Source organism: Eumetopias jubatus, unplaced genomic scaffold, assembly GCF_037043125.1.
Source record: "Eumetopias jubatus isolate StellerSeaLion01/CBP00866 unplaced genomic scaffold, mEumJub1_p1.0 scaffold_8, whole genome shotgun sequence".
NCBI classification, from domain to species: Eukaryota; Metazoa; Chordata; class Mammalia; order Carnivora; family Otariidae; genus Eumetopias; species Eumetopias jubatus.
This window is the reverse complement of record NW_028274814.1, coordinates 45625955-45638956: the sequence shown is the minus strand read 5'-3', so window position 1 is coordinate 45638956 and position 13002 is coordinate 45625955. Positions and strand designations below refer to the sequence as shown.

The following is a 13002-nucleotide window of genomic DNA, read 5'->3' as shown; positions in this document are numbered from 1 at the left end:
AATTTGGCCCAGGTTTTCAGGCAAAGACCCCCGTCAGCAAAGAACAAGGCCTCTGGTAGCTGCGGTCAAGAGAGCGGGCAAACTAAGGTCTTTGGTGCCCTTGACTGCACTCACTTACCAACTGTGCCAACTGAAAGCCAGGAAGTCAAGTTTTCTGCTTTTTAATTTACTTTTCCCCCAGTTTTATTGAGAAGTAATTGACATACGGCACTGTATTAGTTTAAGGTGCACCAACACAATGGACTAATAGACGGAGATGTTGCAAAAGGATTACCACAGTAAGTTTAGTTCACTCCATCCATCACTCACGTTCTCCCTTTAAAGGACTCATACTCTGTAATGAGACGGAGACGGTCGGCCTGAGCGCAATGTATTTCCACCCACCTCTTCCTTGACACTCGTGTTCCTACTCTTTTCCCTTCCAGAATGATGGTCTGAGAAGACAAAGAAAAGACTACAAAGAATCGATCTCTGAGCTTTGGTCCCGGCAATCCTCCTATGCTCACGGATTGGCATCCTTAAGAACGAATATCTCTTTTCTAGAAGCAAAGCCAGCAGTTCTAGGTGGAGACCCAAGGAGCAGAGTGTATGCGAGGATTAGTCAGGCTTGCATCTCCGGAAAATACACCGTTGGAATGTGCTAAGGGTTTACTTGGAGGAGTGGGAGACTGGAAAAGAGGAAGAAATCTTAGGTTTCTCGGATATTGAATTTTTTTTTTTTTAAAGATTTTATTTATTTATTTGACAGAGAGAGAGAGCATGCGCAAGTAGGCAGAACAGCAGGCAGAGGGAGAGGAAGAAGCAGGCTCTCCGCTGAGCAGGGAGCCCGATGCGGGGCTCGATCCGAGGACCCTGGGATCATGACCTGAGCCGAAGGCAGGCGCTTAACCGCCTGAGCCACCCAGGCGCCCTCTCGGATATTGAATTTAAGAGTGGGGAGGACAATTGAGAGCTGCAGACTGTTATCTTTGTCTATAAATAGGTTCATGCTGAAACCCAACTATAAAAGGTGGTCCTTTGGAAAACATACAGGAAAAGCAAAAACAAAAAACGAAATTTGAGAGCGGGGATGGAGTGGGGTTGCAGGACATGACAGAAATGCCAGGCCAAAGAAAGAAAAGTCGATTTAAAAAAGAGCCAGGTGGGGGTGGGGGAAGAAAGGCCAGAAGAAGAGGTTTGCTTAGGAAGAAGAGAGAGGAGGGCCCAACACAGATTCTAAAAGGAACTTGTCACAAACGCTTTGGCAAGACCCTTTACAGGAGTATCATTTGCTTAGGGGATGTTCTTCTTGACCTCCCTCTTTTCAACTGGGTTGGTTTACAGGTCAAGAAATTTCATTATTTTACATCTAGGAATGTCCCAGATAAAATTAGAAGGGGGTGCTCTCAATCTATCATGTTGTTCACTGGATTAAAATAGTAATCACAACAAAAGTCAATTTCAAACTTGGAGATAGTGAACATAGGATAAAGATAGACTTTCTCTTAACAGCCCTCATTTGTAGATCACTGGTGTTGTCAACTATTATGAGGATTTAGTCTTTATTTTCTTTACTTTTTAGAGCCACGCAGAAAGAGGTACAGATGAGGAAACTGAGCCAAGAGTCTATCCAGCAACTTGTATATAGAAACTACTTACAAATTTCCCATACTGACGGCAGAAGCATAATTACCTGCAGGGCACAAAGTCAGCAGGTCAGCAGGCTGCCACTCCTTTCCTCTGGCTTTTGTTAAAAAGGAGACAACAGTCCTGGGGGAAAGACTTGTCTGTCTGTCTCTCTGAAAGCTAAAAAACAATAAGAGGATCTTGAAAACAAGTACTAGTTTTGATATCAACTGACACCTTAGCAACATACAACATGTGTCTTATTGTGACCTTAGGGGGCTTTGAGGAAGGAGGAAGAGGAAAAGAGAGCTACTGGTTCAAGTTTCCGCCAGCACCAGCTCAATTTTGAGACCCTAAGGGTCTTAAATCAAGAAATTAATGGTTCTAGTGGAAGGTTCAATCACCTGAGGTAGTCTCAGGTGCATCTTTCATTTGAAAAGATGGAAATGCAGTGAACCCAGAAATATGTAATTGTTGGGTTTTCCTTTTCTTAAGGTTCTGTGGCCCCCGTTTCCCCCTTCCCCACCCAGTCTGGACTACCCGGCAGCTACCTTTTACATTACAATGGCCTTGGTGAGACTGGCAGACAGGATTAACTGAGAATTCGCAAGGGTGTGTGTGGGCGTGGGGCTGCCAGGAGGGGCGGTCTGAGGATGGTGGAGCCTTCCTTATAAATCTAGAGCCTCTCAAATTTTCTCCTCTGGTTCCATTGGGCTGGTTGGCTCTTACTGTTGCAGTGGTGACGCACTTCATCCTGTCTTTCTCAGACTCCTAACATCTAGAGGTCTTCCTACTCTCCTCAGCTCTTCCACCTAGATCCATAAGCCTGGGCCTTTCTTGCAATCTCGCTCTTTTTTTTTTTTTTTCCCTCTACCCTCAACTCACCAACATGAGTGCAGCTCCAGCTCTGCCCCAATGCCCGCCTGGCCCCGAAGCACCCAGTTCTACGGACTCTTCTCCAATGCCTGAGATTTATGGGCCTGAAGAAAATTATGCGTCCCTGCAAATGTCATCTGCTGAGACACCCCACGCGGAGACCGGTAAGGGGAAAGGAATCCTCAAAAAGCTGCTTTCCTTGAGGGAAAGTGAAAGGCGAAGGAGGGTCAGGGTCCTTCGTTTCCCTCGTGAGCAATTATAGTCCATTAATACGAGCGGGTGTCCTCAGTTAACACTCTCAGCACCTGTCTCGGTTGTAAGTTGGTGGCGGGTGCCCGTTCACCTGTCCCAGGTGTCAGTCAAGAGACAAGGGCCCCAGGATGCGGGCATTTCGGCTGTTCACTGGGTATTGGAGGGCTTACGTGCACAGGCGCTGTGGAAACGCAAATGTGATGTGATAAATGAGCTGATGTCTAAATCTTCACGCAGTGCTGAGGACACGGTAACGGTGTTAAGTGCTAAGCCAGAAGTCCTAGCATCACAGCTGGGGTGGGGGATGTGGTGAGCATCCCCTTTTTGATTAGTCTTTTTTCACGGGGTGCCAGAAATGGCGTGGCTAATGATGAATCTCACCTTACTGAAACGTTTTGCCTTTGTACGACAGTAGTAACCGGCTCTGCTCCCACTCCTTGGCTCTGTGGGTGTTACTCACCCGGGCAGTTCTGAGTTTCTGGGAGCCTCCTATGCCCACGTCTCTCCTACATCCTGGGGAAATGTTCGTCCCATTTTATGGTAGATAATTCTAGAAGGTTTAATCTGCTGATAGTCAACGTGGCTAGAGCCCAAATTTGTGAAACCCGGTTTGGCTTCTAAATGGTAACCACGGGTGGGGGGTGGGGTGGGTGCTCAGGACACTGTAAAGGCAGTACATTTTTGTAAATCCGTCAGGCAGCAGTTGTTAAACATGAAAATGTAAACTTTTCACCATTTCTTAAGGTTTGTGGTAACTATCATTTTTTTAAGATTTTTTTTTTTAAAGATTTTATTTATGTATTTGAGAGACAGAGAATGAGAGAGATAGAGAGCATGAGAGGGAAGAGGGTCAGAGGGAGAAGCAGACTCCCTGCTGAGCAGGGAGCCCGATGCGGGACTTGATCCGGGGACTGCAGGATCATGACCTGAGCCGAAGGCAGTCGCTTTAACCAACTGAGCCACCCAGGCGCCCCTCATTTTTTTTAAGATTTACGGTAAAGATAAAGACTTAAATTGTTTACATGATGATTATCCCTAAAACTAAGCTGTGGGGAAGGACTAAGTAAGCATCTCCTTTATTGGAATGTTAGATTTTTTTTTTTAAAGATTTTATTTATTTATTCATGAGAGACAGAGAGAGAGAGAGAGAGAAGCAGAGGGAGAAGCAGGCTCCCAAGGAGCAGGGACCCCGATGCGGGACTCGATCCCAGGACCCTGGGATCATGACCTGAGCCGAAGGCAGACGCTTAACCATCTGAGCCACCCAGGTGCCCAGAAATTAATTTTTAGTTAGACGGTCAATACACGCCAGGTCCTGCGCTAGACAACTTTCTCTGTCACATTGCTTTAATCAGTGAAGGAACTCCCTCTGTGAGGGAGAGAAATACTTCTGGAAACGGGGTCCCACAGCTAGTAAAGATAGAGTCTGAAACGAAAGCCTGTCGGAATTCCCAGTTCGTGCTACTCCTGGTATTTGGAACTGGGCAGTAGTCAGCCGTGGATTTTTAAAGGGTCCCCAGAATCTGATGTAGGTGAGGATTAATTTTACAAAAAGGAGTCCAGTGATCATTCCTACCTTTCTGAGCAGCCACAGTGTAGGCTCTTGAGCATCAATTTGCAGTAAAAATCTTTTGCCAAAGAGGTTCGAGGGGCACCTGGCTGGCTCAGTCGGTGGAGCATGTGACTCTTGATCTCGACAATGTAAATTAGAGCCCCATGTTGGGTGGAGATTACTTAAAAATAAAATCATTAAAAAAAGAGAGAGAGGTTTGAGTCCCCTCTGCTTCCCAGCGGGTAGGCTGTTGGCCATGTCCATTGGATGTGAAATGGTGACAACTAGTACACTTAGTGGGCTGGCATCATCCGAAGATGAGCAAAGTGTGCAGGGTCCCTGAGTTTTTACTACCTAATTCTGAGGTTGTGAGGACTTTAAAAATGCTGTGAAAACAATGAATTTGCGAATATGATTGAGCATCTGCAAAGTTTTAGAGAAAAGTGTTGTTTTATTCCCCACAGTCTCTCCTCTTCCTGCATCCATGGATCTGCGTGTTCAGGACAGCCCCGACTCCTCCACCAGTCCCAGGGTAAAAGTACCACCCACTTCTGGGGAGGAGAGAACAGTGAGGAAGGAAGATACGGCCCAGGGCAAGAAACAGAAGATCAGGACCGTGTTCTCTCAGGCCCAACTCTATGTCCTCAATGATCGATTTCAGAGACAGAAATACCTCAGTCTCCAGCAGATGCAAGAACTTTCCAACATTCTGAACCTTAGCTATAAGCAGGTAGGATGTGTTTTGTTCTCCTTGCGGTGACAAATGAAAAGCTCCTTTGCAGATGAGCTTTACTAACATCTGTGTGCTCTGTTTGTGTACCCCCTACAAATAATTTTAATATGAAAGTGGTTTCTTTGTAACATTTCATGACCATCTTTTTTTTTCTTTTTCCTAAGATTTTTATTTATTTGACAGAGAGAGGGCACAAGGAAGGGGGATTGGTGGGCAGGGGGGGAGCGGATGCAGCAGGCTCCATCCCCGGACCCTGGGATCCTGACCTGAGCCCAAGGCAGACACTTGACGAGCCACCCAGGCGCCCCTCATGACCATCTTTAAATGTTCTCTTTAATTATGCCATAGTTTATTTAACCAGTTGTCCCTGTTGCACAAGCTAAAATGGCAAAAAGTTTTCCGATTTCTCCTTGATCAGAGGAGGTCTATATATTTCCATCTTCCAGCTTAGGAGAGTCCTTAACCAATACTGCTTCTCATTAAAATAAAAAAATGGAATCGTTTGTTTGTCTGTGTATAGTTGATTACTAATGAGATTAATAATTTTTCATATTCTTGCCTAATAGTCAGATATTTTATGGTTTTCTATCACTGGTGTCATACTTAGAGATAAGTCCTCCATTTCATAATTTTATAGTGTGTGGGTGTGTACACCTGTACATACATAATCTGGTCCTTCTCAATCTCATTTCTAATTTATAGTTTATAAATCATCTGGAAATTGAAGTTTTGTGTGCTGTTATATAACTTGATAATTTCTAAATAGTTCTAGTGGTATATTTTATAATTCGTGAGTTAAAATTACCACCATTATCCCATTAAATACAGAAGTGTGCTTAGGGGTGCCTGGGTGGCTCAGTTGGTTAAGCAACTGACTTGGGCTCAGGTCGTGATCCCAAAGTCCCGTGGTTGAGTCCCGCACTGGGATCCCTGCTCAGCGGGCAGTCTGCTTCTCCCTCTGACCCTACCCCATCTTGTGTTCTCGCTCTCTCACTCTCTCAAATAAATAAAATTAAAAAAAAAAAAGCAGTGTGCTTATGGGGGGAGGTTTTTTTTTTACTGCAAAGTAACCTTTTAACTGTGACTAGCAGCATGTCTCAACTATGAAAAGGGGGATGGGTAGACATCTACACGTGAACTTTCTACTGAGTAGATAAGTAGCGTATCTTCTCTAACTGGTTAGCTGTATTAAAGCAACCAGCTGACTTGAGGGGCTTTGAGATTCATTCACAGAAAATTGTTTCCAGATTGCAGAAAGGACTCTAGAAGGTTTCATCTTTTTCCTGAGCTTTAGATACTGTCAGGGGAAAAAAATGTTCACAATATTCTTTGATCCCTGGTACATCCACACGACTGGTATTTTATGTTCTCCTGTCACTTTTTTTTGGTAGGTGAAGACCTGGTTCCAGAACCAGAGAATGAAATGTAAGAGGTGGCAGAAAAACCAATGGCCAAAGGAGAGCAAGAGTGTGACTCAGGTGATGGGAAGCTTTTATCTTTCTGCTTTCTTTTCACTGACTTCTTAGTTTTGTTCGTTGCTAAACCATACAACCCCAACCACACACGGTTCTGATTTTCCTCCGAGCTTTTCAGTTAATCTGCTATTCCTTTACAGAACAGCACAGCAACCACACAATACCCAGGCTTCTATTCCTACCACCAGGGATACCTGAGGAACACTTCTGGAAACCTTCCACTATGGAGCAACCAGACCTGGAACAGCCAGTCTTGGAGCAACCACTCCTGGAACGGCCAGTCTTGGGGCAACCATTCCTGGGCCAGTCAGACCTGGTGCCCCCAAGCCTGGAACAATCAGCTCCAGAACTGTGGAGAGGAATCCCTGCAGCCCCAGATCCAGTTCCAGCAAAATTCCATCAGCGATTTGGAGTCCATCTTAGCAACTTCTGGGGAAAGCCATAGTGTAATACAACAATCCGCTAAGTATTTTAGTACCCGGCAAATAATGGATTTGTTCCCAAATTACTCTGTGAACATAGAGCCTGAAGATGCGTGACGATGAGTATATTATTCGATCTCAGTTTGGGTGGTGGCGGTATTACTTCTAGGCTTTGTCTTCTAGGGTCCTCTATAGATCTCGGCCTCGATAATCTGTTTCCCATTGTTCTTATTGTGTCCACTGACGGGGTACGATTGGAGTCAAAGAGGTTTCAGGAGCGTTGGCTGCTCTGGACAACATGAGAAAAGGTGTTTCTGGCTATAGGTGACTAGATACAATCCTAATGTGGATCTCTTTAGGCTCTAGAGTCTAATCTCAAGAATAGGAAGTGAAGATACAAAGACGTGTGATGAAGGATAATTTGTATTTTCTAAGATTGTGAGGCTTTTCTTGTTAATAACCTCAATTACTACCGGTGAGGGGTTAAGCTATCGTGTGCTTCATTGATTTCCTCTGTCCCTTGTGATGTTTTACTAGCACTGTTAATTTGTTCATTATTCTAGGATTTGTAGAAAGATGTTTTGTATTTTAATGTATCATGATAATAGTACCCGTTTGGCTGATTGGTTTATAGGTTTAAGTACAAATAAATAAAATACCCACTTTACCCTTTGTTGTCTCTACCCTGATTTCACCAGTAGTTCAGGGAATAAAAACTGGATTAAACATGGGTTGTTTTGTTGTTAAAGATTTTATTTACTTGAAGAGACAGTACAGGCCGAGGTAGAAGGAGAAGCCATTTTCCCGCTGAGCAAGGAGCCCGGAGGTCTACCCATATCAGGTAGTAACTGTAACAAGGCAGGGTCCCCTGTCCCTTGCCAGAGTGGTGTCCGAAAAAGCCAGCTAAAGGGCGCCTGGGTGGCTCGGTTGGTTGGGCAACTGCCTTCGGCTCAGATCATGACCCTGGAGTCCCAGGATTGAGTCCCGCATCAGGCTCCCTACTCCGCGGGGAGTCCGCTTCTCCCTCTGACCCTCCTCCCTCTCATGATCTCTCTCTAATAAATAAATTTCAAAAAAATCTTAAAAAAAAAAAAGCCAGCAAAAACAGAAGGCTTGAAGAAGATCCAGACTCCTAGGTATTACACAAAAATAATCTAGGTTTCAATGGAACATCACCCAGCACACTATGAATTACAAATTCTCAAAATTAAAAAAGAAACATACATGCCAATATCAAGATAAAAGAAATGTTAAAATTATCTGACAGATTTTTAAAAGATCTTTTAACGATTTTACTCACTTGAGAGTGACAGGTAGGAAAACACAAGCCGGGAGGAGAGGGAGAAGCCGACTCCCCGCTGAGCAGCAAGTCCGATACAGGGCTCAATCCCAGGACCCTGAGATCATGAAGACGCTTAACCGACTGAGCCACCCAGGCACCCAGCATGGGTCTTTATACCCTTTTAATGTGTGGGGGGGACAGTTAACTGAAATTTCTCTAGCCACTGGGGAGGCTCCTATCTTAGAAATGAGGAAAGGAAAGGTAACTTAGTATACTTAGTTGCTAGGTGACTGATCAAATAAATCTGAACTGATTTATTTCCCTTATGTGTGTAATAGTATTGAAACAACAAAATTTGTGGTTATTTGCAGTTAAAAGTTGGGGCAGGGAAGTGATAGACCTCTTAGGTTTCAAGAGTCAAATGTAGGGCAGCCAGGGATGAGGCAAATAACCGAAGGTAGAGGGCGCTAAAGAAGCGGGGGGAGGTCAGCTGATGTAACTCACATACAGGGAAGGTTATGTGTCCACCCTTGGGTACAATTATACTCTGCCAGAAAGAACTGTTTTGAAATAAGCTTATTTTAAGACAATTTTTATTTTTTTTTTTAAGAGTTTATTTGACAGACCGCGAGAGGGAACACAAGAAGGGGAAGTGGGAGAGGGAGCAGCAGGCTTCCCACTGAGCAGGGAACCCGATGCCGGGCTCGATCCCACGACCCTGAGATCATGACCTGAGCCAAAGGCAGAAGCTTAACGACTGAACCACCCAGGTGCCTGACATTTTTTATTTACGACCTTTTGTAAATGGCAGGTTTTATTAAAAAAAAGGACCTTGTTAAATTTACAGACCAGCTACAAAGCACAATTTAATGTGTTTTAAAGTATAAATCTATTAATATATTAATGTTACCATAAACTGGATCAGAGTCAAATATGTAAGTTCTGAGGCAAGTTTGAAATAGGCTTTTTTGTCCAGGTAAGTTATGTTCTCACCTTAGAAGAGGCTGGCGAGCCAGGCATCTGTGAATGATAGGAATCCTTTTTTTCTACTATCTTCCCATCCTGGCTCGCCCCCAGATTGATCTGGTTGAGCGCACTTTCAGTCAGTCGGCCTTCCTGCCCCACAGGAACGTCCACTTTCCGAAGCAGCAGAGGGTAACCAACCAGGCAGTTTTTCTGGCCCTTTCCCTCATGGTTCCCCCAATTTTCCAATGTTGTGAAACCTCACCCAATCAAATTATCTAGACATCTGACAGAAGAAATTGGGGATAATTTTTGCCAAGACCTAAGGACAACACAAAAGCCTATTCAACTGTCAGTTCTTTGAGTTTTGTGCCAAGCCCTTCATTATGAACAGATTGATAATAAAAACAGAAAGCATTGATCCAACAATTAAAATAGTACACGAAATCACCTCTAAATCCCCACATTTTAGTTTTATAATTCAACCAGATTTGAGTGTGACATTTTAAAAACGTAGCATCTCACTGTTCGGCCACCTGGCTTTTTCATTATGTTTTAAATGTATTGAGTGAAGGAAAAATTCCTTGAAGAGATTAGAGGGTTTTATTTATTTATTTATTTATTTATTAAGATTTTATTAATTCATTTGACAGAGAGACACAGCCAGAGAGGGAACAGAAGCAGGGGGAGTGCGAGAGGGAGAAGCGGGCTTCCTGACAAGCAGGGAACCTGATGTGGAACTCGATCCCAGGACCCTGGCATCATGACCTGAGCTGAAGGCAGATGCTTAATGGCTGAGCCACCCAGGCACCTCTGTTTTTTGTTTTTTTTAATTGTATGTCACTGGGGCGTCTGGCTTAGCTCAGTCGGTGGAACCCTGACCCTTGATCTCAAGAGTCATGAGTTAATACCCCACATTGGGCATAATGCTTATTTTTTTTTTTTAAAGATTTTATTTATTTATTTGACAGAGAGATAGCAAGAGCAGGAACACAAGCAGGGGGAGAAGGAGAAGCAGGCTTCCCCCGACGTGGGACTCGATCCCAGGACCCCGCGATCATGACCCGAGCCACAGGCAGACGCTCAACGACTGAGCCACCCAGGTGCCCCATAATGCTTATTTTTAAAAAAATTTAAGAAGTAATATGTCACATTTTTACTTTTTTTTTTTTTACCAAATTCTTTGCACATAATGAATCGCCAACACATCTGAGGAAATACTAAATGGTGACCCAGAGCCTAGAAATGGGAAAATAGCTATTATAAAAGTAATAGTCTTAGGGAAACTTCAATGTTAGCTCTCCAGCACTGAACCTTCCTGTGTAACGGATGTTTTTACACACTTGATTACTGCTTGTTTCTGCTTTGGATTAAGTTCAGCTATAACGTTGGGAATAGGCAAGGAAATGGCTAAGATTAAAGATTTAGAGTGAGAAAAAGAACATCTATTGTATTTTTTTAAAGAATTTATTTATTTGAGGGCGCCTGGGTGGCTCAGTTGGTTGAGCGACTGCCTTCGGCTCAGGTCATGGTCCTGGAGTCCCGAGATCGAGTTCCGCATCAGGATCCCTGTTCAGTGGGGAGTCGGCTTCTCCCTCTGACCCTCCCCCATCTTGTGCTCTCTCTTTCTCAATTAAATAAATAAAATCTTAAAAAAAAAAGAAAAAAAGAATTTATTTATTTGAGAGAGAGTGAGCGAGAGAGAGAGCACAAGCTGGGGGAGAGGTGGAGGTAGAGGGAGAAGCAGACTCCCCGTGGAGCAGGGAGCCCAAGATCATGACCTGAGCCAAAGGTAGATGCTGAACCAACTAAGCCACCCAGGGGCCCCAACACCTATTTAAAACATACTCGATACTGGAAAGGAAAAGAAGGGGAAAATAAAGATCAAAAGGGAAGGAGAAAAAAGGAGAATGATGATTTCTGGTGTTCCACCTTGTCTTTTGGAGATAAGCCATTCTGGAAATGCCATTCACCTACTCTTCTTCCCAACAGGTGAATGTTAGGGTAAAGACAAAACCCCAAAGGCGGAGGACAGTGAAACCCACGATCATCAGGGAACCAGAGGGAGTCTGGATTTATCTTTCCAAAAGATGGGACCTCTTGGGGTAACTGGCTGGCTCTGGGTTAAACGTCTGTCTTCTGCTCTGGTCCTGATCTCAGGGTCCTGAGATCAGCCCCCTATCAGGCACCCTGCCCAGCGGAGGGCCTGCTTCTCTCTCTGTCGGCAGCTTCACAACCACCGTCCCTTCCCCGCTCCTGTGTGCACTCTCTCATTAATGAATAAAATATTAAAAATAAATAGATAGTGGTGCGTGGGTGGTTCAGTTGGTTAAGCATCTGCCTTAGGCTCAGGTCAGGATCTCAGGGTCCTGGGATTGAGCTCTCCATTGGGCTCCCTGCTCAGCGGGGAGCCTGTTTCTCCCTCTCCCTCTGCCCCTCCCCTCCCCCTTACTTGTGCTTTCTCTCAAATAAATAAAATCTTTAAAAGATATAATAAATTAATACAAGTTTGCCCCCCGCCCCCCGTTAAAAAAGGTGTTTTTATGAAGGCACAGGGACAGAACCCACAGGCAGAAAGAAGATGCCTGGACTTTTTTGATTGCAAAATTAAAACTTGCTATTGAGAGCAAATTTAAGCAATAGAGAAATGAATCATTAAGTGAATCTAGTAAGCACAGTTTATTTAATTTCTACAGCTATTTCAGTGCATATAATAGGGGTGGTTTTATGTGAATTCTTATGAATACTATACATTCTCTTCTAAACGTTTGTGTATTTTTTCCACTTAGCATTATATCTTCAACCTCTTTGCAAGTCAGAATGTAGAGGTGTAGATCTATTTGGAAGAATCTTAAAAAGTGATATAATTACCTTTTGTTGTTGTTTATTCTTTTATTTATTTAAGGAATCTCTATACCCAACGTGAAGCCAAAACTCACAACCCCGAGATCAAGAGTTACACGCGCTTCCGATGAAGCCAGGCAGGCACCCTGATAATTATGTTTTTAAAAAGGACTTCTTATTTTCCTAAATGTATCAGCCAAGGTTGAGATGGTTTCTTTCTTGAATATTCTCTATCAAAACATTTCTGATATGAAGAACATAAAGGTGAAGTTGAGGTAGTTGAACTAAGGGAAGGATTAGGTCTTGGGACTCTTCCTAAGATCTCAGTGTGACCTTGTCATTCCCTTTAAAAAAAAAAGAAAACTACTTGTAGAATATTAAAACAAGGCTATTACATAAAGTTAAGTTTTTCCTTAAAGATTTTATTTATTTATTTATTTGAGAGAGAGAGACACAGAGATGTGGAGAGAGAGCACAAGTGCGGAGGAGAGGGAGAAGCAGGCTCCCTGCTGAGCAAGGGGGCCAACATGGAGCTCAGATCCCAGGACCATGGGATCATGACCTGAGCGAAAGGCAGATGTTTAACCCACTGAGCCACCCAGGCGCCCCTAAAGTTAACTTTTTTTAACATCACTGTTAACTTTGAGATTATCTTTGCAGACATTTCTATGTGTACACATGACACACAACAGAAGTATAACACATTTTTCCTATCCAAATATGGAATTTCATCATGCATTTTGTTCTACAACCTGCTTTTTCTACGTAAGAATATATCAGAAAAAAACTATCTATATGTCATAGAGGGAGTGCCCAGCTGGCTCAGTCAGGAGAGCAAGTGACTCTTGATCTCTGGGGTTGTGAGTTCGAGCCCCACGTTGGGCAAAGAGCTTACTTAAAAATAAATAAGTAAATAAGATCAAATAGATGGTGCACACGAACACAGAAACAGGAGTGGGTTGGGGCGCCTGGGTGACTCAGTCGTTGAGCGTCTGCCT

At 43.7% G+C, this 13002-nt stretch overlaps 1 protein-coding gene across 1 annotated transcript; it reads left to right on the top strand.

Annotated features, from left to right (window-relative positions):
* The first annotated feature begins 2494 nt into the window (after positions 1-2494).
* On the top strand, positions 2495-7032 carry LOC148163690 (homeobox protein NANOG-like). The gene is made up of 4 exons (XM_088025696.1): positions 2495-2645; positions 4750-5015; positions 6410-6496; positions 6634-7032. Exons 1-4 carry the CDS (start codon positions 2495-2497, stop codon positions 7030-7032), a joined length of 903 nt encoding a protein of 300 aa, XP_087881822.1.
* The last annotated feature ends 5970 nt before the right edge of the window (positions 7033-13002 follow it).

What these genes read in the sequence shown, in the direction of transcription:
- LOC148163690 (XM_088025696.1), top strand. Translation starts at nt 2,495, where the DNA reads ATGAGTGCAGCTCCAGCTCTGCCCCAATGCCCGCCTGGCCCCGAAGCA. An exon ending in GACACCCCACGCGGAGACCG is followed by an intron (nt 2,646 to 4,749) that starts GTAAGGGGAAAG and finishes TATTCCCCACAG; the next exon opens with TCTCTCCTCTTCCTGCATCC. An exon ending in AGAGCAAGAGTGTGACTCAG is followed by an intron (nt 6,497 to 6,633) that starts GTGATGGGAAGC and finishes ATTCCTTTACAG; the next exon opens with AACAGCACAGCAACCACACA.